Source organism: Rhinopithecus bieti, unplaced genomic scaffold (assembly GCF_001698545.2).
Source record: "Rhinopithecus bieti isolate Rb0 unplaced genomic scaffold, ASM169854v2 scaffold_7967, whole genome shotgun sequence".
In the NCBI taxonomy this organism is placed as follows: Eukaryota; Metazoa; Chordata; class Mammalia; order Primates; family Cercopithecidae; genus Rhinopithecus; species Rhinopithecus bieti.
In genome coordinates this window covers 591885-616662 of record NW_016806112.1, presented here as the reverse complement: position 1 = coordinate 616662, position 24778 = coordinate 591885, and the positions used below count along the sequence as shown (strand labels likewise).

General features: G+C 48.2%; 1 protein-coding gene across 5 annotated transcripts in view; it reads left to right on the top strand.

Annotated features, from left to right (window-relative positions):
* The first annotated feature begins 859 nt into the window (after positions 1 to 859).
* MVB12B (multivesicular body subunit 12B) overlaps positions 860 to 24778 on the top strand; it is a 185586-nt gene continuing 161667 nt past the window's right edge. For 3 of the 5 annotated variants that reach the window (XR_001886135.1, XM_017874743.1, XM_017874746.1), the window contains exons 1-2: positions 9203 to 9406; positions 14508 to 14630. Coding sequence is in view for 4 of the 5 variants with exons in the window: in XM_017874743.1 (XP_017730232.1) it covers positions 9371 to 9406; positions 14508 to 14630 (159 nt within the window). In the remaining variant the exon portion in view is untranslated. Of the gene's footprint in view, positions 1032 to 9202; positions 9407 to 12966; positions 13030 to 14507; positions 14631 to 24778 lie in introns of those variants that run through there. The other 2 variants (XM_017874744.1, XM_017874745.1) reach the window with 2 other exon arrangements.

The following is a 24778-nucleotide window of genomic DNA, read 5'->3' as shown; positions in this document are numbered from 1 at the left end:
CTCTGGACCCTCCCCCAACCATCCAGCTCCATTTTATCCTTGGCTTATGCCTTTCCCCAAGTACTGCAGAGTAGGACTCCAGCTAAAAACCTCTTCTACATGCGTGCCTGAGGCTGGCCCCAGAAATCCGACTCTAGGCTTCGGGGGATAAATCATCTAACCAGCATAAGGAGAGGCCTGAGAATTGCTAGGAACTTGGGGTTAGTTTGAGACGACTGGCTGAGCTCACCTTAGGTGAGCTGGTGGGTGGGGGAAGATGAGCTGAAGGATTCTAGGGTTCAGTGAAGCCTAGAATGGCTGGGTGGGCGGAGAGTCCCTAGAAGGGGCCAACTTCTATCCTGAGGGCCTGGGGGCTTCCAGGGATCTGCAGTTGAGCGGAAGACTGGTCTTGGGTACGGCGAGGCCTACGAGAGCTAAGCGGGCTGAGGGTCCCTGGAAAAGACCAGTCTGGGGGCGGAGACCATCGATGCCCCAGGCTCCAGAGGCCGGGGGCTGCCGGGAACCTGAGGCTGGACTGGGGTCGCCGGTGGGCTCGGGGAGGCCCGGGTGGGCGCACCGGGGCCCTGCCTGGAGCTGACGGGCTGGGCCGAGGGGGAGGCTGGGGAGGCGGGGTGCCCGCCGGGGCGGCGGCGCGGGCTCGGGACGCCAGGGCTCCCTCTCCCTCCTCCTGCCTGAGCCAGCCTCGGGCGCCGGGCGCCCTCCTCCCTCGATCCGGAAGCCAGGCCAGCGCGGGAGGCCCGGAGCCCGGCCAGCCGCCGCGGCCCGCGGAGGGAGCCGCCACCGCCCGCCACGCTGTTGTCGCCGCCGCCGCCAGGCCGCGCCCCGCCCCTCCGCCGCCGCCGCCGCCGCCGCCGCCGCCGCTCCGGTGAGGCTCGGCGCTCGAGCTGCGCCGCCGGGGACTCCTGCCGCCTGGGCCCGGCCCCGGCCCCTCCCGCGCCGCCCGGGCGATGAGAAGCTGTTCTGCGTGAGACGGAGCCGGGACCCGCCGCCCGCCGGCAGTCCACCGCCCGCCGGCCGCCCAGCGGGGAACAGTTAAGTGAGGCCGGCGGCCGCGGAAGCTCGGCCGAGCGGCCCTGCAGCCAGGAGGGCGGCCGGCGCGGCCGGACCCGGGCGAGGGCGGAGCGGCATCGGGAGGAGGCCGGGCCGCGCCGAGGCCTGCGGGCTCCGGCCCGACCTTGCGGCGGGGACAGGCCCGGGCGGGCCTTTGCCGAGCCCGAGCGCGCCGCGGCTGCCGGTGCCCGGGCTCGGCCTGGCGGCGAGAGCGCGGGAGAAGCTGGGGGACCCGAGTGCCGGCAGCGCCCCCAAGGCCCGGGCAGGTGAGGGGTGTGGAGAGCCACCCTTGCCCGCGTGAGAGGGAGGCGGCCCACCTGGGCACAGACTGGGGACAGTCAGTCGTTTGACTGGCCTGGCCTGGGGTCCTGCTCTCTGTGGTCACGTGGGTGCAGACCAACGTGCACCTGCCCCTGGGGCATGACTGCCTCTGTGATCTGGGCACAGCAGAGAGGACATCTAAACCCTCTGGCACCTGTCTGCAAGGTGACAGCCTTGGGTACCCTGACCCACAGCACCCATCCAGGAACATGGTGGGCACGTCGAGCACTCTACAGTGACTCCAGCACCAGCGAGATGCGAGGAGCAGGGGCTGGGACAAGAGCTGAGGCATGGCACCAGGGGACATCACATCCTCAGAGGCAGGCACCAGGGAACGGGGTAGACCCTAGAGCATCTTTTGTCCTCTTTGTTACCAACGCACAACTGTTCTAAATCAGCAGCCCTTCTCACCAGGAAAGATGAGACTCTTCTGTTCCCTGCCCCTCAACAGCCTCTTGCGCAAGGCACTGAGGAAGACCACAGCAGGGCAAAAGGCAAATGGCGGTCACCCCTTCCCTGCTCCCTGCCCCCACCCAAGAACCAGAGCCCACTCCAATTGCTGCCACAAAAGCAGACAGCAGACCAGCTCCTCTTAGGGGCCTTTGTCTCTCGTGGTTCCTTCTCAGTATAATCTCATTGTACATTTCTCGACAGCTGGCTGGATCTCATCTCGTTTTAACAGGGCTAGGAAATCTTATCAGCAGCACCAGAAAGCTTAGAAAGTTAAAAAGATAAGCTCTGTGAAGCCTTGACTAGCTGAAAAACTCAGTGTGCCAGGATGTTTAGTTACAGTAGATGGTGACACCTTTCTTGCTCGTTGGAAATCATGTGGGGTACTTGGAGATACTGTACCAGGCTCAGAATCTTTAAATAGGGCCTCTGAGAGCTGCTTCTGCTTGGGACCCGGGCTCCAAGCCCACTGGGAAGCAGTTGATGTGGCGATTACTGGTTCATTTGAACCTAAACTTATCATCTGTAATCCACATTTTTCATTCCCTCCTAGGCTTTAGGTCACACTCCTCATTCAGGCTCAAGGCATTTTCCTTGCCCTGTCTCCATCCTGCTAGGGGCCTTTTACCACTTCCAACTGGAATATTGTGCCCTGGTTATGTGCAGGGAGTTTAGAATTAGACCTCAGCTTAAGTCTTGGCTTTCCTACTTACTTTGTGCCCTTGGACAAATTATTGAACTTAGTTCTGAGTTTCAGTTTCCTCATCTGCATAGTGAAACTAATGATAGTATTCATCTCATGGGATTATGGTGTGATATAAATGAAATACTGCAAGAAAGGTCTAGCTCAGTGCCTGCTACATGGCAAGAAGTCAGTAAACGGTAAGGGTTATTATGAGAGGTTTGTTAACGGATGAATGAGAGGAGTAGCTTATTTATTTTTAGAGTTTCTTGCTTTTTTTTTTTTTTTTTTTTTGTTTTTTTTAGCTTTTGTTTGTTTGTTTGTTTTTGAGACAGGGTGTCTCACTGTGACCCAAGCTGGAGTACAGTGGCACCATCATGGCTCACTGCAGCCTTGAACTCCTGGGCTCAAGAGATTCTCCCACCTCAACCTCCCAAGTAGTGTAGGTACCTGCCACCATGCTCAGCTATTTTTTAAATTGTTATTATTTTTAGTAGAGATGGGGTCTTGCTATGTTGCCCAAGCTGGTCTTGAACACCAGAGCTTAAGTAATCCTCCCACCTTGGCCTCCCAAATTCCTGGTATTACAGGCATGAGCCACCACGCCTGGCCTATTATTTAGTCTTTAACAGGACACCCAGGAAGTGATGGTATAGTAGAAAGAACACTGGACTTGGATTTAGGAGCTCGAGTTTGACTCTCCGGCTACCTCCTGGACCCCAAGTGACCCTAAGTGAGTCACAGAAACTTTCTGAATTCCCATTTCCGTAATGTAAAAGTGTCTTAAGAATAAAGCCTACCCCATAAAGCTAATCAGTCAAGAAGGCTGAAGGAGCTAATGTATGTGACTGCACTGGGTACTGTACGAGGTGGGGCTCCTCATGAAATTTAAGTACGATTCAGCATCCAGCAGCAGATCGTGGTGTTTTTTTTTCAGGTCCGATGTTTATACAGTTTGTTGGGGGGAGAGCTTTAAGAAAAAGAACACAAGAATATCCTGTGTTTGTACATGTTACAGAACCACGCCACCATGTGAGCACACTGCTGGATGCCCTCTCAGGGCCTTGGAAGGGGTAAGGGAGAAGTGTAGTCTCTATCCATTTCATGGAGGATCTGCTCCTGGGGGGATAGGCCCCTCTGTCTGAGTTTGCTGGAAGTGCTCCATACTCAAAAGGAGACACCCTTTCCACACTGCAAAATAACGATGGTGCTGGAGTCAAGCCTGGGAAAAGTTGAAGGTGCTATGATGATGATGAAGATAACAAATGACTACATGGCTGGATGTGGTTAGGATGAGCACACTGTGTTGCAGAGCCTCCTTTGCAGGTTGGGTTGTGGAGGGGAGGCCTGGGTTTCTTGACTAAGCTCCTTCTCCCCAGGCTGCTCTGTCTCTCACCGAGGCCCACCCTGGCCAGCATTTCCCCAACCACCCACCCCTCAACCCCGGCTCTCCTTGGCCTTCTACTTGCTGGGCTGCCCTTGGGAATCGTGGCTTCCCTGTGCTGTCTGCACTAGTTGCAGTGGGTTTGCCAGAGTCAAGTCTCCTGTCTCCAGCTGCCTGGGAGGCAAAGCCACTGCAGAGTGTGCCTGATATTACCTTCCTTGTTGGGGACATCCTGTGGGCATGCATTTGGTTTACTTGACACGCGTCTGGCGAGATGCGGAGCTTGTCCAGGCAGAAATGTGAGAGTCCTGTGGGCCTGGAGCCCAGGGGTTGCACATAGTAGCTTTGTAGCTCCTACTTCCCTTAGGACTGGCGCGCTATCTTGTTGGACCTGTGGCAGGAGTCAACATGAGTTTGTTCTTTCTTTCTTTACACATACACACACATACACACACACACACACACACAAAACAGATTCTAATCAGCAGAGCAGATTACTTAAAAGAATATCCCCTGATCTTTTAGAAGAGAGAAATAAATGAGTTCATAATGTGCTAAATATGCCTGTGGTGTTGATGAAAATGCAGATTCTAGGACCTCATACTCAGACTTCATTGAATCAGAATCTCTGGGGAACGGGACCTGGAATCTGCATGCTTAGCAGACACCTTGGGTTATACTTCTGCTTACCAAAATTAGAGACCTACAGTTCTTGATGCTTTCTTAAAAAGTGTTAAATACACATAACATAAAATTGACCATCTTGCTCATTTTTAAGTGCACAGATTGGTGGCATTACGCACATTCACACTGTGGTGCAACTAAGCTGCAGAACTTTTCATCTGGCAAAACTGAAACTCTGTGCTCATAAAACAACTTTCCATTTCCCCCTTTCCTCACCCCTGGCAACCACCATTCTGCTTTGTGTTTCTGCGAGTTTGACTAACCTAGGTATTCATAGAAGTGGATCATACGGTATTTGTCTTCTTGTGACTGGCTTATTTAGTTTAGCATACTGTCCTCAAGGGTCATGATGTTGTAGCATATTTCAGAATTTCCTTCCTTTTTAAGGCTGAATAATACTCCATTGAATATGTGTACCATATTTTGTTTATTCATCCATAGATGGATGCTTGAGTTGTTTCTGTCTTTTGGCCATTGTGAATAATGTTGATCTGAACATGGGTCTACAACTGTCTTTGAGACCCTGATTTAAATTCTTTTGTGCAGATACCCAGAAGTGGAATTGCTGAATCATATGGTAATTCTATTTATAATTTTCTGAGGAACCACCACACTGTTTTCCATAAAATAGTGGCTGTACCATTTTACATTCCCACCAGCAGAGTGCCAAAGTTTCCAGTCTCTTCACATGCTTGTGAACAGTTATTTTGTTTGCATGTTTGTTTGTTTTTGGGTGTAGCCATCGTAATGAGGTGAGATGTGGTTTGGATTTGCATTTCCCTAGTGGCAAGTGATATTGAACATCTTTTTGGGTGTTGGTTGGCTATTCGTGTATTGTCTTTGGAAAGACTTGTTATTCAAGGCATTTGCCCATTTTTAAATTAAGGAATTTGTTTTTGTTGTTGAGTTGTAGGAGTTCTTTATAGATAAACATATTAACTCATCAGATATAAGATTTGCAAATATTTCCTCCCATTCCATAGGTTGCCTTTTCACTCTGTTGATTGCCTTTTGCTGCAAATTCTTGATGCTTTCTACACATTATAACCCTGTAGAAACAATATTATTTGATATTCCGGTTTTGTAGGGATGGAAACTCAGGCCCAGTTTAGTTTAACTTGCCTAAGGTTATGCAGTAAGTCTCAGAGCTGGGATTCAAGCTCAGGTCCCTTGGACTCCAAAGGGGTGCACCCCTTCCATTCCTCTGCTCTGCCTGCCATTCCACCCTTGAAGCTAACAGCATAAGGAGGCCCCATGGAGGTGTGAAGGAAGGGGCTTTGATTGGAGAAATGTTCAGTTGCAGGCGGGGAAGCATGAACGGAAGGCCTGGGAATCTCTTCCGTTAGACCACTGGGGTGCCCCTTCCTGTAGCTCAACATCATTGCTTAGATCTTAGAAACAGCAGAGAAGTGCAGACAGGTTTTTTAGTTCAGTTTGATTGTGTTTTGTTTATTTGTTTTCTTAAGCATTTTATAAGCTTGTTTCAGAGCCCATCTGCTCCTCGCAGTTCCCCGAGCAGTCCCTGTGTGTTCACACCACCACGGTGCCTTTGTTGAGGCTGTGTCTTCTGCTTGCAAGACTTTCACCACTCCACACACCCCCATCTTTCAGGGAGGCCAGTTCTTTGCTCACCTCTCCCTGCCTGACCAGGCAAAAGGAAGAGTCCCCTCCTTTGCAGTCCCTTTCTCTTGGGATATTTCCCACAGCCCATGAGCTCCGTGTCTTATTCATTGCTCTATCACCCAGCACTGTGGAGCTTCTCCTTGGCTGTGTGCTCTCCAGTCTCAGTCCCAGCCTGAACCAATTAAATGAGAACCGAGGATAGGGAATGGGAAAGCTGTGCTTCTACAAGCCCTCCAGGGCATTCTTCCTGCAGCCAGCCTAGATACCCATTGGCCCCTGACAGGCCCACATCCAGCCTGGCTGCACTGAGTTAGATCTAAATCTGGAATCCCCTGGAAGTGCTGCAGTCCCTTCCCCCCTCCTCTGCAAGTGGCTAACCTCTAGGGTCATGGTGTGTGTCCTGCATGGAGGCATTAGTGACCCCAGACCCCGGGCTTTCATTGGAAGGGGTCTGACAGTTCTGCTATTACCCCACCCCTTTATGTGCCCCTGCCCCTTTATGTGCCCTCGCCTCTTTATGTGCCCTCCTTAATCCAGTGAAACTTGGCAATTTTGAGAGGATAGGAATTTTGTTTGTTTATCCTTCCCCATTCATAATCCATTTGTTGAGCACCCACTGTGAGGTGGGCATTGTGGTGGACATAACACACCTTTGAGTAACTTATGGTCTGCTAGGGAAAGCGTGTTCTAGCCTTCTGAGAGGCAAGGCTGTGTGTATGTGTACGTGTGCATGAGTGCATGTATGCACATATGTGTGCTAAGACTACATGCTTGGATGATGTCAGGATTCTGAGTGGTGGCACCTGTCTGGCTGGGCAATTGGAGGAGGTTTGAGGGGAATGGAAGATGTGACCCTGTTTGTTTGTTTTTTTTTTGAGACAGACTCTCACTCTGTCACCCAGGCTGGAGTGCAGTGGCTCGATCTTGGCTCACTGCAACCTCTGCCTCCCAGGTTCAAGCGATTTTTCTGCCTCAGCCTCCCAAGTAGCTGGGACTACAGGTACATGCCACCATGCCTGGCTAAGTTTTGTATTTTTAGTAAAGACAGGATTTCACCATATTGGTCAGGCTGGTCTCGAACTCCTGACCTTGTGATCCATCCACCTTGGACTCCCAAGGTGCTGGGAATACAGGCGTGAGCCACTGCATCTGGCTGTGACCCTGATTTTATTTATTTACTTATTTATTTATTTTTTTGAGATGGGGTCTGGCTCTGTTACCCAGGCTGGAGTGCAGTGGCATCATCTCAGCTCACTGCAACCTCCTCCTCCTGGGTTCAAGTGATGCTTGTGCCTCACCCTCTCGAGTAGCTGGGATTACAGGCACTCACAACCACACCCAGCTAATTTTTGTATTTTTAGTAGAGACGAGGTTTCACCATGTTGGCCAGGCTGTTCTCAAACTCCTGACCTCGTGATCTGCCTGCCTAGGCCTCTCAAAGTGCTGGGATTACAGGCGTGAGCCACCGTGCCCATGCATGACCCTGGTTTTAAATGGTGGGGTGGGTGTCTGCAGAGGAGGAACCTGGTGCTCTTGGCTGAACTGTCAAGAGGAAGGAGGGGGAGACTGGAGGGCTGATTCTGAGGCTTTTCTCCATGGAAGATTACCTTTAGATTCATTTCATCCATTCATTCATTCTTTTCTCCATGGAAGATTACCTTTAGGTTCATTTCATCTATCCATTCCTTCATTCATTCATCAAATACCTGATGAGTACCTGCTCTCTTGTACTTAAATTTTGGACTGTAGACCAGCTGTTTTAGTGTCAGCTGGGAGCTTGTTAGAAATGCATGTTCTTAGACCAGCTCAGGCCTACTGAATCTGTATCATAGGGGTGGGGTTCAGGAATGTCTGTTTTCACAACCTCTCCTGGTGATTTTTGCACATGCTAAAGTTGGATAACTCCCACTCCAGAATGTGGACTTTCCATCTCATTATTGTAGCCCAGTGCTTAGCCAAAGTGGCTCCGTACTCATTTGTGGACTCACTGTTCATACGCCAGGCCCCCGTAGGGACCGGGAATGTGGGAGGATGCTTCAGGGGGAAGATGGCAAGGTCAGCCGAATTTGAAGTATTCCTGAGCCATGTGGGCAAAGACACCAGACAGACACCTCTGAGTCTAAGGAGAAAAGCCTGGCTTGGAGGTATTTTGGAAGTCATTAGCATATGGGTAGAATGATTAGATGACCAAATGTATGAAAAAAAAATTCTCAAGACCCATGTGAAAGTCCGAGAGGGGTGTGGTGGCCTGGCTGGCCTGAAGACAGGTATTCTGATGATTCTGGCAGGGGCCCCCATTTGCCTGGCACTGAGATGATATTAAGTGTTTTTACTCTGAGCACTGCACCCCTCAGGGCAAGCTGTGACTCCTATCACCAAACACTCAGGAACCATTGCTTTTGGGGCCCTGGGGATGGTTTCATTTGTAGGCATCTGCCTTCTGTTAGGGTCCTTTTTTTTCCTTCTCTACAGGGGACAATATGACACTATCCAGCAAGACCTGATGGGAGTGGACACGGACTACCCTCATTTGCAGTAATCATGGGCAAGCAAGTGGTACCCACAGTGTACTAGAGAATGCCCTACCCTCGAGTGATGTTCCCTGGTTTGCGCAGAGTCAGGCCTGTAAGGGGCGGGGCTTTGGCCAGGACAGTGCTATAGAACTTGATCCTGGATTTATTTTTGGAAAGTGAATCCTGGAACCTACCATTGCACCTTAAGGGTTGCAGCAATCTGAACCCTAGTCCTGCCTCATGTGGTTTATGCAAAATCCATGTTTGGTAATCAAATGGTTAATAGAAATCTAAGCATAGGGCAGATTGAATAGACATGTGCATACACTGGATTCTTCTGTTTCAGGGAAGAGGAAGTGCTCACAATTGTTAGTTCCCTAGCTGGAAAATTATTTGCGATCTAGGAGAGCTTAGAAAAATATTTACCTTAGTTGCCCAACAACTTAGCAGTCCTTCTAGCAGCCAGTGACTTGTTGCCACCTGACTATGTCCAGCAGCATTTGTCAAGAGTGATTTGACGCTGACTGGTCAGCAGGTAATCTGTCTAAAGTTCAGAAGGTGTCAGGATGCCATCCTGAAGCTCCACAGTGACAGCCTCTCAAGTCTGTGCACTGTCCCCCACAGGTGACCCCAAAGCCAGCTGCCCATTTAACTGGGCACGGCATGGACACTGGCCCCAGCTCTCAGCCTTCTGAGGAGGTAGGTCTCTGCACCTTTCTGTAAGGAGGTGGTTGGGTTTGTGTGTGTGGTGTGCATTGGTGAGGCCTGGCCACAGGTTCCCTCCTTGGGGACAGGCAGTCGCTTGCCTGTCCTTCTGACCCTTGCTTGCAATTTGCCAGCAGAAAGGTGTCAGTAATCCTGGGGCACCAGAGGTGGGCATGGATTCTTACAGACCATTGCTGCGGCTGGGAGACAGGCAAAGACCCTCTCTATGAAGGCCAGAGCAGCAGCTTTTACTGGGGGACAACCCATTTCCAGCAGCCACCTGCTCTTGTGGCGTTTCCCACGGCGAATGAAATGTTTATTCTTTTCCCTTCCTCAGCCCTGGAAGCTGGTAGATGTGAGCAGGCAGTTTTTGTCTTTGGTGCCCTTGACTTTGGATTTCAAGCAAGCTGATCACAAGTTTGCCCTTCTGTAGGGATGCAATTAAGCCACGGTTTTTGTCATTTCAATTACAGTAGCCCAATTTAGCCTGCCCCCCTTTAATACTTTGAAATTACTCTCCTCAAAAGTTGTATGCCAGTCATGCCTTCAGCCCTGACCAGCAGCGCTCCCTGGCGCCACTTCTGAGCCGGCCTCACCACGGCAGGAGGCCGAGATGGCGGGAGGCTGGAATGTGGGCCCACTGCCCACAGCACCTCCTTTGAAGGCAGCACCCCCTGCCCCCTGCAGTTGTTGCTCCCTGAAAGCACTTTAAACTCCTCAGCCCACACCCCGCCGCTGGAAGGGCCTCGGTGGAGAGAGGTCTGAGCTTTGTTAGTTGCGTTTTGATTTCAGTACAGGAGTTGATAAAACGAGATAAACCCCAGGCTCAGGAGGGCCGTGGAAATTAAACAGAGATGATATCAAAGTTCCCCTGAGTTTTCAACTGTGATACAGTAGCTCAGTTTTCTCCCAGACTGGGGCCGGGAGGCACGCCTTTGATTCCGAAACAATGTTCAGCATCAGTTAAGCCCAGCACTGCTGACTTTCAGGGATTAAGCACACTGTTGTAGTAATTCTTTGATCAGCTACAAGGGAGCAGTGTGCCGTCTGTATGAAGGGTCTTTATAGTTAAAGTTCATTTCTCCGTGAACCTGGGATGACAGTCTTGTGCTAGGTGCTGCAGTGACGGGAGATGGGGCCTCCCCAAGCGCTATCTGCAGCACTGCAGGCGGAAGCTGGAAGCAAGCTTGCTCCTGGCTTTGTTGTGTGGTTTGTATGGTGCTCTCTGAGTATGGCATGGTGGAAAAAATCCTCTTGGCTTAGAAAACACTTCACCTTAACCCTCCCCAGCCTTCCCATTCCGTACACATGTGGGCATATGTGCATACGTGAATGTGTATGTGCACACACACACACACACGCTACTCTCCTGCCTTGCAGAGGAAGCCTCTCAGGAGCAGACAACACTGCCTGAACCGAGGCTCTGCAGTCCCCAGCCTTGGAAATGATCTTGCAGAGGCTGTATGCCCACTCCGGGGAGAGGTCAGAATGGAACCGTCTGGGACCTGATGACCTTTGAGGTGAAAGTAAGAGGACCTGCTCAAGGTCCAGTTTGAGTCCCTGGCATCCCACCACCTTTATTCCTTACCCAGCATGTATTGAGAATAGACTTAGATTGGCCCAATCCTATAGTTCTGCAAAATCTCAACATTTGTCTTGTCATCCAAAACACTGGGTCCACTTTGGAGGTTCCCTATAGAGACCTTCCTTGCAGCCACAGCTGGGATGGCACAAGTTTCCCTATCTTGCTTCCCCCTCCTCCCGATTGGCCCTGCAACTTCCAGTTGGATATGGAGCCCCTGTGAGCTGTCGATCCTGCTCACACCGTGCCATAGATCAACCTATTCCCTCCTGTGCGGTGCTCGGATCTCCCTCATTAGGCCTAAATTTACCTCCATCCTACACAAACATGGCCTTAGCTCATTTTTATTGTTGTAAATTATTTATGAGGGGAATGTTGAATCTTGAAACTGAGGTGCGAGGAAAATTAATCCCATGCTACTTTTATCCTTCTGTACTTTTTCCCCCTTGCTTGACTTATTGAGCTGTGGCTAGAGAAAGAAAAGCTTTGGCATTTTAAAATATAATTAGTGTTGAAACTGCTTTCTCAATTGGATGCCTTTCTGCCTAGTACAATGATAAACAGACCAGACCCAGGGAGGAAGACCAGCCGTCCCACTCCTGGGAGGTGACCCAGCCACCTACCAGGTTTGATGTGAGCTTCAACTGGGAAGGAGCCTGAGAAAGCTTCTTGAGAGCTGCAAAGCACTGTCCAAATGCTACAGACCTGTTAGTGTGTTTTGTGGGCAGTTTGGACTGTGAGATACAGATGGATGCTGGATGAGGAGCTGTTGATACAACCTGGGGTTGTTGCAAGTAGGCCTCAGGATTTGATGTGAGAGGGCCCGCATGAATGGCCTCCTCGAGTCCTCAGCCGCGGGGCCATCCTTCCTGGCTTGAGGCTCCGCGGCCTGGGAAACGTGGAGCACTAGTTAATAAATGGCCTTTTGTTAGGAAGGTCAATTGAAGTGCCGGTAGAGACGCCTTTAAGAGTAATTTGCAGTCAGAAAATATGTAATTCAGGGCAAGCGGCTTTGAGTGATGGCCCCTGCCATGGATATCTTGGGCGTTTCTCATTAAAAGCTGCCTTGGTTGGTGATGGCGCTTCCTCCATGAGTCGGCCGCAGCGCGCGCGGCCCGGAGCCATTTGTCCATATTTCACAAAGGCCGCCTTCGTCTGGGGCACAGCAGCTGGGGGGAAGGAGACAGAACGGTGGGCGTTGAAGATGCTCTGCTAGCAGCTCTGCGAGCAGCTCTGCGGGGCCCTTTGGCAAACCAGGCCCAGCTCCTTTGTCTGCCTCAGCCGGGGGCCGTCCGCAGCCATCTTTGAACCTTCTCCTGGGCCGCCGCAGGGCGTTGTGGGAGCAGCATGGCTTCTTCCAGGGCCTGGTGACCCTCCCTCCTGCTGTTGAGAGCGGGCTCCAGGCAGAGGGCCATTGTCATCATTGTACCGGGGAGGTACGATGTGACCAGGGGTTGTGGCAATGAATCCACCAGCAAATAAGATATTGCTTATTCATGCTTACCCCCACTTCCCTCTCTCTTCTCCTTTTTCTTTGTCCCTTTCTTTTCTCTCTCTCTGATAGTGGAGTCCATACTATCTTAAAAAAAAAAAAAACTTACCTCACATGTTCTTTATTAAATTCACAGCGTGATATTTTAGCACTGGCAGAATTCGTACATTCTGTTAATGAGTTGTTAATTGCAAAGCATTCTTGGTAACCAACAGCAGGTACCAATATTTTGCAAACTGCAGCAATGTTATTTTCATGTTACCAATACTACGGGATTTTTCAAGTACTGAGCCCTTTTGATCAGTGCCTGCTCTGGATCTGCAGGTGCAGATATTTAATTCTAAACCTTTATTGGGGACATGCATGTGTATTCACTCAATAAATATTTACTTAATGCCTACTGTGTGCAGGAAGCACTAAGCCCTGTGTTTTATGCAGATAAACCTGCCTGGTATATGAAACTTGAAAATAGAAAATGATACGGTGATGCAGTGTGATACCCCCTGCCCTGGCTGTTTAGAAGCTTATTTTCAGAAGAATTAGGTAAAGCATAACTTTGTTAAGCTTTTGTTGTAAACAGAAGAGAATTGCAGCTGTGCCAGGCACTTCCTAGCCTTGATCGAGGACTCAGCTCCATTGCACTGACAAGTCTGTTTCCGGAGCTTTTTGTGGGTTCCACTGACTTCATGGGAGACTTGCATACGGCATTTTGATTGTTCCTATTTAGGAGGCTGCAGTCATTTTTAATGGCCTCTGCCTTTTCTAATTCTAGGCTAGAAGCAAGAATATTCCTCCTGCCTGCTTAGTGAGGTAGGGTGTTTGGTTTGTGTTAGAAGCAGTAACCAGCCTTGAGAGATCTGGCAGACCTACAGCCAGTGGAGTTTAATTGCTGCAGAAGGAGGTGGAATTTGACTTGCTCTTTTTCACTGCTTGTCATTTTAAAAGTACTTAGGTTCATTTACATATGGTGTTGTCTCTCTTATTTGCTTTCTGGTGCACTGCCACTCCAGCTGCCCAGACCCAGTGCTCTCTATATTCTACCTGTCTCCTCTGTTCACATCAAGAGGCAGTCAGCAGCAGAATAATAATTCCATTTTCCCTCCCTTTCTCTCAAAGTGCCCAGCAAGAATTATGATCATTGTTACTATTTGGCTTTGAGTAAGTGCCCACATGACCCGAGGGTAAAACACAACAAAGGGATCTGCCAATCCCCTAGGGAGTCACACCTATCACATTTCTGACCAGTTACCTGGACTTGTATGTCCCACACCCCACCAGTCTTATGTGCTTTTTTGAGCGCCTACTGTGTACCGGGGACCTCTCCAGACCTTTCGTTTACATCTACTCTCTTTGACTCTCTTGGTCCTCACAGCAGCTCTGCAAGGGTCAGTATCATGACCTCATTTTATAGCTGAGAAAATGAAGGGTCCATGAGGTTAAATTGCTTACTCAAAGTCACCAGCTAGTCAGTCATGGAGCCGGGAGTCCAACACCATTCCTTCACCCAAGCCCAGAACTCTTATTTCTGTGTTTACAACATTCTTTGCTTCTTTGCAAAGCTGTGCCTGCTGAAGGCCTAACCTTGGCTGGGGGTTTGGAAGTCTAGGCCTCCATAGGAGAGATTGCAAGGGAGAGAGAGGAAATGTGTTGTTAGGCTTAGCCATGTCTGACGTGTCTTCAGAGCAGGTGCTGGTATGTGTTCAGAAATCAAGCAGCTGGATGGCGGAGTTAAGAATGATGTGCTCTTGGGTTTGAGTCAAACTTACCTCCGGAGAGTAGAGACAAGCTCTCATGTTAGCTCAGTGTTCAAAGCTAACTTGAGAAGAGTGGGGACCAGAGGTGATTTGAATTCTTGACCTAGGGAGAGGGTCACATAGGGTCAGGACTCATTCAACTAGTTCAGGTATGTGGACCTCAGGGTATTTGCCCCAAGATTCTGGTTCTGTCTGTTTGAGACTTTATATTATTCACGTAAATGCTATGTTTGAATTTTGTGCTTTCTTTTTCCTTTGCTGAACCAGGACCAGTCCACCATGCCTGAAGTCAAAGACCTCTCAGAAGCCTTGCCAGAAACGTCAATGGATCCCATCACAGGAGTCGGGGTGGTGGCTTCTCGGAATCGAGCCCCGACAGGCTATGACGTAGTAAGTCAAGATACTAGTGTGTACATTTTGCTCACTGATGTGTCCTGTGTCCAAGACCCTCTGACCCTTGCGTGTAAGATGTGCTTCTTCCCTCTAGGAACTTAATCAAGGGAGGGTCTGGAGAGCATCCTGGTTTGGGCATTAGAAGGCCTGAGCCCATCTGGGCCATTTCCTGGCCTTGACCACCTCTATGATGGTCATTTTCACCTTCTGTAAGATTAAGGAGTTAGATTCATTGATTTTCAACTTCTGGTTGTGACATTTCATGAAAAGGATCCAGAGTCTATGAACGACTCCTGGTGGTTGTCATGTATTGTCATGCATGTGTAAATATTGTAAAGGCATTGTCCTACATCTGTGTGGCTCTTTATAGTTTAAAACATTTCCTACCTGTGAACTCATTTAGCTCTCATGGGCTTTTGGAAGGCTGGGAGGGCAAGTAGCTGTATCGCCTCTTTGCTGATTAGGAGAACCCAAGCTCTGAGAAATGAAGTAACAGAGTCCCGGTCTTTGGATACGGTGAATCATCAGGACCAGACTCCCTTCAAGTCCAGCGCTGTGGCTGAGCACACCACCACAATTTAGTGGAGAACTTTCCTTGCTTTTCAGCAGACATCTGTGCAGGTGTTCAGTAGTCCTGATGATTGGAACTGGTTATTTTGTTGTTTCAGTAGGTAAATTCTGCTTCACCTGTAAAATTCTGATTACAAAGTACAGAGGAACATTATGAAGGTTTAATTAACAGTGGATATTTTCATGTGTTCTGAGATTCTAAGGTGGTCTTAGGTTTACTTTCCTCACTTTGTGACATTTTGTGTTTATTCACTGAAAATGTGTACCAAGAATACATAAGAGTGAAAGAACATGAATCTCATTAGTCAACACTGAAAACCTCCCACAGCAATTAGAATAGTGTCTGATGTCCTGCAGTGAGGAGGATGCGATGCCTGGCCCAGTAGAAGATGCCCCAAGGCAGCGTTTCCCAACTTCGGCACTGTTGACATTTCGGGCAAGACAATCAGATAATTCTTTGTGCTATCCTGTGCTTCATAGGATGTTAAGCAGCATTCCTGGCCTCTCCTTAGTGAATACCAGTAGCACCTGTCCCTCCTCCCCCAGTGGTGACAACCCAGAATGTCTCCAGACATAGCCAGATGTCTCCAGGAGCAGGGGCTGGCTGGGCAGAATCAGCCCCCTTTGAGAACTGCAGTGGTCAAGGCAGATCTGAACTGGGTCAGCCAGTGCTGTGTCCCGGGTAAGGAAGGAGGAGCCTGTCCAAATGCTACACATCCCTTTCCAACTGTTTGAAAGCTCACAAACATTTTAAAAGTGAAAAAGTGAAGGAATCTTTTCTGACAAACATTTGAGTCTTACCTGCTGTTTGACTTCAAAGCACGATTTGAATGTATAACTTTCCATAAAATAGAATCATTAGGTATGGCTTTGTGCCACGAAACTCTGGGGAAGCTAATAAAATGTTCCTGATTTGAGAAGCCAAAGTGTCTTTTGATGAATTAGGGATGAAGCAGCAAGTCATGAATCAAGGCAGGGACTGGGAGTTCCCGCTGTGGGAGAGGACGGGCTCAGGGGTCACTCTCCTAGGAGGGCTCGCAGGGAGCTTGAGCCCAGGGCAGGGGTCTCCCCATCTGCCCATGCCCTCTTTTGTTGATCTGTATCTTTAGCATTCCGTTTGTACCTTTAGGGTCATCCTGCTTGCTTGGCTAGTGGGTGGCAGATGGCCTTTGATAGTTTGGTTTTCTGGAAGTCTTGGTAAGTCTGACAGGAGCAGAATCTATCCCTATCATTTTCTCCTAACATCTAGCTCAGGGCAGAAGAGCGCAGTGTCAAATGAGTAAAATTAATAAGCACATTTCATGATTGTGCTGTGCCGTGCATTTTAGTGGGAGGTGAGCAGGGCAAGGGGCTTGAGCTCATCCGCCCGGTAATTACCCAGCTCTGCACGGCCGAGGTAGAGACTGCTCGGGCTCCCTCTGAAAGCCCTAACAGGGAGAAAGGTGGGAGTCCCCTTTTGGTGCTGGCCTCTGGACTGTGTGCAGACAAGCGTCTCGTTCCCCAGAGGTCTGGCCCCAAGTTCAAGGAAGGCGGGGAGGGCATGGTGAGAAGAGAGACTTCTCATTCCTTTTATCTGGAGTTTCATATTAAGTCAACATCCAAACCAAAGTGCAAGGCGCTCTGTGGTGGCTAGGCTGCAGAGATGCTTAGACAGAACTCCAGCAGATGAGGAAGCCCTGCTGCGGATTGGGCCAAGACCTCTCTGTCTGTTGTAGCTGCTGTAGGATTAATTTCTCCCTGCACACAGAGCCCGTTAAGTACTGCTACCATGTAGCCCTGCGAGTTAGGCACCAGATGGACTGGTGACCCTGAGTAGCACAACTGCTTTAAAATGAGTTTAGGTCCCATCGCCGCTCGAGGTAAAAGGTGCCAAATGTTCATTTATAAAAATTTAATTCAATAACTTCCCTTCTCTCTGGGTCAGGGGAGCCTTCTTAGGCTAGGGGGCTGGGGATTATATGCTAAACTTCTCAATTTATTGTTCCAATGTCTGCAGTCCTCTCTGAAAGAGCCTCCCTTTTCTGTTCTGTACCCACACTATCTGGGAGTGACTGGTGCTTCTCTCCCCTTGCAGTCAGAGTTGGGGTGAGTCTCGTGCGTCTTTGTGATGCCACGTGCCCGGAGTAGTGACTCTATGTCATAGATGACTAGTGTTTGCCAAAGATAGTGCATGCGGTTTTATCCTGTGTGGATGGTCAGTTTTCAAAGAATTGTAATGCTGTAAGAAGCACTTCCTGCTACAATGCCTGTATGCAGAATGTAACCTTTGATTTATAAGCCACTCTGGGATGTTGCAGTGTCTGCGGGGCATCAAGCTAGACATTACTGAGAATCATTGTTGGGTGTGTTTCCAGCGATATACATTTTACCTTTCACCCACATTCCTTTGCCTTTCTAAATAAATGCTTATGGCCCGGCGTGGTGGCTCATGCCTGTAATCCCTGCAATTTGGGAGGCCAAGGTGGGCAGATCACTTGAGGTCAGGAGTTCAAGACCAGCCTGGCGAACATGGTGAAACTCCATCTCTACTAAAAATACAAAAAAATTAGCTGGGCGTGGTGGTACATGCCTGTAATCCCAGCTACTCATGAGACTGAGGCAGGACAGTCGATTGAACCCAGAAGGCGGAGGTTGCAGTGAGCCAAGATTGCGCCACTGCGCTCCAGCCTGGGCAACAGAGTGAAACTCTGTCTCTGAATAAATAAATAAATGAATAAATAAATGCCTACAACTCAGAGACTGAAGCTGCAACACTATATTTATGAGATGACTCTTTCTCTGTAAAGGACATGTCTTCCTTTCCTTGAAAATATACTTTTCTTGGTTAAAAAAAAAAAAAAAAAAAAAAGAAGTTGGCAACATAGAGAAAGTGAGACGAATCAAACACTCCAGAACATTTTAATTTTAAATTGTTTATCTATCCACCCCATTTTTTGAGTACCTACTATGTGCCAGCTAGGAGCTGGGGAAACAGCGATGAGCAAAACACACACAGCTCTGCCTTCATGAAGCACACAGTCTGGAGAGGAAGACAGGCAATGATGGTTGCAAATAAATAAAAGATGAAACTCGGGGTAAGTGCTTTGAAGGGAAGTCCTTATAGATGATTTATCTTTCAGATCTAGCTTTCCAGATAATTCTGACAGCATGAACCCCTTGCATCCTACTTCTAAAAATCACGGATCATTCCCTTCCTTCCATACCTGGAAGCCTGCTAGGTGTTGGAGCTTTTCCCAGGAGACCACCTTGAAGATGCTCACCGTTCTTCAGCGCCAGCTTTCTCACCTGCCACCACATGGCTCCTTTTTAGTTGGTGACATCTGCGAGGTTGTCCCATGGCTGGGTTCAGCTCCCTGCCCACCTGGCAGCTGCTGCTCTGGCCTTTTTGGCCTGTGCAGGGGTTGGACGCCGCTCTCCCTGCGTCTCCCCCTCCTCTGTGACCCTCCATGGTGTCTTAGTCCATTTGTGCTGCTATAACACAATCCCTAAGACTGAGTAGTTTATAAAGAGCAGGATTTATTTCTTACAAGTCTGGAGGCTGGGAAATCTAAGGCGAAGGGCCTGCATCTGGCAAGTGCCTCATTGCTGCATCATCCCCTGGTGGAAGGCAGAGGGGCAAGAAAGGGAGAGTGAGCAGGAGGGGACCACACACATCCTTTAATCAGGAACCCACTCCCGGGATAAGACTGTTAATCTACTCATGAGGACAGAACCCTCAGGACCTAATCACTTCTTACAGGTCCCATCTCTCAACACTGTTGCATGGGGGATAAAGTCTCTAGCACGTGAACACTGGGGGCACATTGAAAGCGTAGCACATGGCTTCCCATAGAACAGCTGAGACCAAACTTACTTTTAATGAGAACTTTCTGGGACTTTGGGGGATAATGGGAATGAGATATTAAAACTCAGAGGATCTTGACAGCTGTGGTGGGGGTCCAGGTCCATGCTCAGACCTCTTCCTAGCCAGCCCTCTATCTTGCTGTTGGCTGACTTCATCTTGCCTACCTCAGAAAAGCATTGCGAGCTGCCAGGCTAAACTGCGTCCTGGTCTCAGAGAGACTAGGAGATATTTTATTCTTTTTCCTTACAATTTAAGACCTCCTCCATTCTCTTCTTAAGAAATCCCACCCAACCCATGGGAGTCTTTCCTGGCAAAGTAACCCTGAAGTGACAGATCAACCTCAGGCTCCGTGACTCTTTCTGAAAGTCCAGGTAAGGGATTCCCAAGCTTTAGTGGGCCTCAGTCCCCTGGAGGGCCCTGCATCAGAGTTCCTGCCTGAAGGTGCTTTCCACCCTCGGGCATCTCTAGAAGAGCAAAGGCCTGATGATAATAAGCGTAGGTTTCAGTGGCAGGCAAGGAGCCACTCCCCAGGAGGTCTCTCTGAGAACCACATATAGGATAAAAATCCAAATTCTTTGATATGGCTTTCATGATTTCATTGTATCTTACAGTTTCACTTCCTTCTACTCATCCTTTCTCCAGCCCCATTGAACGGCTCACTTTCTCACATCCAGAATAAGCAGGAACTTTTACCATTGTACCTTTAAACCTTCTTCATATTTCTGAAATGCCTATACCCAGCCCCCCAACTTTTAAGTAAAATTTTTCTCATCCTTAAAACCCAGATTACATAGCCCCTTAGTGAAACTTTTTCTGACTGTTGCTCATTCATTTATTTGCTCATTGGTTTCACAAATGTTTATTGGCCACTTAGCTATTGTCCAAGGCACTGGAAATCCAGTATTCTGAGAAGGCCAGGCTCCATCAAGTGAGAGGTGAGAGACAAGGATGGGCAAGTGGTGAGACCAGATCATAGCCGCTAAGGAGTTTGCTATTATTCTGAGGGTGGTGGGAGTGATTGGGAGATTTTAAGAAAAAAGAGGCTCTTAGCCAGATTCGTGTTTTCCGAAGATCACTTGGTTGGTACGGAAAACAGTTCGGGGGAGGATAAGCAGTGAGGCAGGTGGGCGTGTGTGGAGGCTGTGAATTTGTGCAGAATGAGAGCTAGAGCCTCTGCCAGGCTATTGACAGTGGACATGTGAAGCGGTACATGGATCCTGGGACTGTGGGAACTTGGGACATGGGAACCCAAATACGTATATTCTTTGATGGCAAGAATGGGTTGAATGTTGGGAGTCGGGGGAGTGGGGAGGAAAGGGAAGGGTGAGAGTGCCACAGGGTGTCTTGCTGGCCATGGGTAGATGCTGGTGTTCTCTGCTGGGACAGGAATGGAGACAGCCAGGTCGGGTGGAGGCAGGAGGGAGACTCTTGGGTCAGTTTTGAACACCTTGAGTTTGAGCTGCTTGTATGACTCTACCGGAGCCCTAGGACCGAAGGTCTGGAGAGGGATCTGGGCACCATCCTCATATAGCAAGGACCGTGGGCATAACTGGGCTTGTCTAGGGAGGGTTGTGGGACTAGAAGAGAGGTTGTGCCATTTCAGACTCCACTGCCGTGGAGGGTCACTGGTTAAGGATGGGCAGAGGAGGAGGCACTCAAAAGGGGACTAAGCCTGAGCATCCAGAGAGGTAGGTGGAAAATTAAAGAAAACTAAGAGGAAAAGTGTATTTCTGTAAGAAGGTGTGGTGAGTAATTTTCAAAGTTGCCAAAGTGAAAGGAGCCTGAAGGGTGTCCATTGGGTTTAATGCAAGGAGATGGTTGTGAACTTGGTGGCAAGCTCAGAAGCAAGCATAGAGTGGACCTGCAAGGTAAGTGGGAGGTGCCAACTAGAGGTTGAGAGTGCAGATGACGTTTGAAGAGGAGAGGCCAGGGCATAGCGGGAGCTAGAGGATGCCATGACCCCAGGAGCCTTTTCTCCCTTTGTTAAAGGTAGGAAAGTGTTCAGTGTGTCTAGTTGCTGATGGGAAGGAACCAACAGAAAGGGAGGGGTGTAGACATAGGAGAGAGGGACTGGCTGATGAAGCAGGGCCCATGAGGGGGCAGAGGAGTTGGGATCCAGAGCCCAGTCAGAGAGGGGCACCGGGTCATGTTTCTTTAACCTTTGCCCTGTCCTGCCCCTGCGCGCTGGGAAGCCAGCTTTGGGCTCGGCCTGTGCGGGCAGCACATGGGCCAGCTGCCCTGAAAGTCTCCACTTCCCCGTTTTTGCTGCTCCCCCCTCCCCCTACGTCTCTTTCTCTCAACACTATTTCTGAAACTAATTAGACAAAAGAACCTTTTTAAAAAAACAACTGGACCTTTATAATTTATATATGCCCAAAATGTAATAGGAATTTTCTGAATAATTGGAGTTTCAAATGCTCGAACGCAAATATGAGGGACTATGGGGATCCTAGGAGAGGTCAGCTTCTCTCTGGGCCAGTGGGCTGGGTATAGGGAACATAGGGACGGATAAGTTTAAAATCCCAAACCTCCAAACGAGGTCCTATTCTTTTACTTACTAAAGTAAGAGAAGGAAAAAGAATCTCAATGGTGATACAAGTTCAAACAAGCTTGCATTTTATATAGTGCTCAAGGAATTTTTAAAAATCACATTATGAAAAGCATGTGAAGATGGCAACTATATCTTGTTAAAAACATATGGCAAATATCAAGTGAAAACGTGGGACATTGGCATATCCCGTCTGAGCACAGCTGTCACATGGATTTTCAGAAAGCCGAACCTGTGGTGGGGGGCTTTTCGGGTGGCAGGAAAATTGCCCTCTTTCCCCATGGGCTGGAGGACAGCGGCAGCCCAAAGCCTCAGGCAGTTGCCCCTCCTGGAACTCTGCCTCCATGAAGCGAATGAGGAAACAAGGGCAGCAGCTTGTTCCGGCTGTCCTGGCTTCCTGAGCTCAGAGCTTTGCTATCGTGGGGCTACTGACTGCAGAAATAACCACAGACTTTGAGTCCTGCCACACAGAATTGGTTTATTTTCAGAACCAGAGCTTGTTTTGATAAAAGGCACCAGGTGTTCCTCCTTTTTGTTTTGTTAGAAAATACATTAAGCTGAGATTTACTGAAAATGCAGAAAGTGGTTTTGTAACTAGCCCTGGGCCTTTGTTCCCTGTGGCCTGGATTAGCAAACCTCTTTTAAGGTCCTTCCCTCCACATTCCCCTTTGTCCTGCCACACCCTGGCCCCAAGGGAGCAGAGCTGCGGTCTGAGAGGATGCACGTGCCACACTTAGCACAGTGCTGGCATCCAGGAGGTGTGCAGGAAGCAAACATCAGCTGTCGTTAGGTGATCCCATTAGAAATAGTGGCCTAAAGCACCTGGTTGCAGAGGAGCTGGTCTTTTCTTCTTCTAGGCTTCCCTTCCCTGCCAACCGTGAATTTTTTGTTTTGACCCAAAGTTCCCACTAATGACTTGTTCCGTAGTTGATTCATTTGGAAAGTGGTAGGGAACAGTCAGTGTTCTGGTACTTCCTTTTGTTCGCTAAAACTTCCTAATTCCCTATTTAAAAAGCCTTCTAACAATGAAACGCCAATTAATTGGATTGATGAAAAAAGATGAGGCGCTTGCTTTAATTTTCTTTCATTTTTTTTTTTTTTCAGTTAAACTTTTTATTTTGAGAGAATGGTAGACTCACATGCGGGTGTAAGAAGTACTACAGAGAGATCCTGTTTACCCCGAGTGGTAACATCTTGCAGACTAGTACAATGCCACAACTACGATACTAACATTAATACAGTCAAGATACAGAACATTTGTTTTAAAATGTACCCAAGTTTTTGTTTTTATTCAGATATGATGTGGCCAATAAATTAGGAGAGGATTGCCACTGGAAAGATTATTACTCACAGTTCCCAAGAGGAGCAGACAGGCCACACCCTGTAGGGCCACCTGGGAAAGTGCAGGTGGGGAAGCACAGGTGGGGAATTGCAGGTGGGGAAGTGCAGGTGGGGAAGCGCAGGTGGGGAAGTGCGGGTGGGGAAGTGTGGGTGGGGAAGTGCGGGGTGGATCAGAAAGCACAGGGAGCCAGGGAGAAACAGCCAGGAAGGGCAGTGTCAAGCAGGGTGAGAACACTTAGAACTGATTAAGTTTGAATAATTTTGGCAGGTTCTGGGGTACATGGGTGAGTCCCTCTGTGTCAGGTACCTGGCCCTGGGGAATCGTGTCCTGGACTGCAAGAGCCCATGAAAGCAGGCAGATGGAGATAAGAACTCAGCATTGGTTGCTCTGCATATCCAAGGTGTGCACACGAGCAAGTTGTTCACCTGGGAGGGGCAGTCCCTCCCTGCTTCTGCAAGGCCTCAGGATATCAAAGCATCGTAAAATATAGAAAAAAACCTGCCATAATACAATTTCTATCACCATAAGGATCTTCCATGTTGGCCTTTTATAGCTATACTCACTTCCCTTCTACTACCACCTTCTTCTTCACCCTTGATAGCCACTAATCTGTTCTCCATTTCTATAATTCTGGCATTTCAAGAATCTTATATAAATGGAATTATATAGCATGTCACCTTTTGGAATTGGCTTAAAAAAAAAAACTCAGCGTAATTCTCCTGAGATTCATGCAGAGAGTCTATGTGTGGGTTAATGGTTTATTTCTTTTTACTGATAAATAGTATTCCATGGTATGGATATCCCACAATTTGTTTGATCATTTACCCTTTTAAGGACATCTTGGTTGTTTTCATTCTGGCACTATTATGAATAAAGTTGCTATACTCACATGAAAGTTTTTGTGTGGCTGTATTTTTATTCCTCTGGGATAAATATCCAGGAATGCCTTTGCTAGGTCATGTGGTAGTTGCACGTTTAGTTTTTAAAGAAAATGTTAAACTACTTTTTTGGGTAGCTGTAATGAATATATGAGGGTCCAGTTTCTCTCCATCTTTTCCAGCATTTGTTATTGTCAATTTTTTTTTGTTTTAGTCATTCTGACGGGTGTGTAGTGATAATTCATTTGGTTTCACATTGAATTTCCCTAGTGGTTAATGAATGATGTTGAACAACTTTTCATGTGCTTATTTGCCATCTGTATGTCTTCGATGAATATTTCTTCATGCCTTTTACTCATCTTCTAATTGGATTGTTTGGTTTTTTGCTGTTGAGTTTTAAGAGTTCTTTGTGTATTCTAGCTATGAGTCCTTTGTTGGATATGTGGTTTCTAAATATTTTCTCCTAGTCTTTACTTGCCTTTTCATCTTAACAGGGCCTTTCACAGAGCAAATGTTTTTAATTTTGGTGAAGTCCAATTTATTGCTTTTTCTGTCTGTGAATCATGTTTTGGTGTCAAGTCTAAGAACTCTCTGCCTAGCTCTAGATCCTGAAGATATCTCCTGTTTTCTCCTACAACTTTTATAGTTTTACATTAACACTTAAGTCTGTGATACATTTTTTTCCTTAATTTTTGTATAAGACGTGAACTGAGTTCAAAGTTCCTTCTCCCCTCTTTGAAAGAGTAATTGCTCTAGCATTATTTGTTGAAAAGGCAATCTTTCCTTTTGAATTGCTTTTGAACCTTTCTCAAAAATCAGCTGAGCTTATTGTGTGGTTTTCTACTTTCATTCTATGTGTCCATCCCTCTGCCAATACCACCCAATAGTGATTACTGCAGCCGTATGGTAAGTCTTGAAATTGGATACTGTATTAGTCCATTTTCTTTTTTTTTTTTTTTTTTT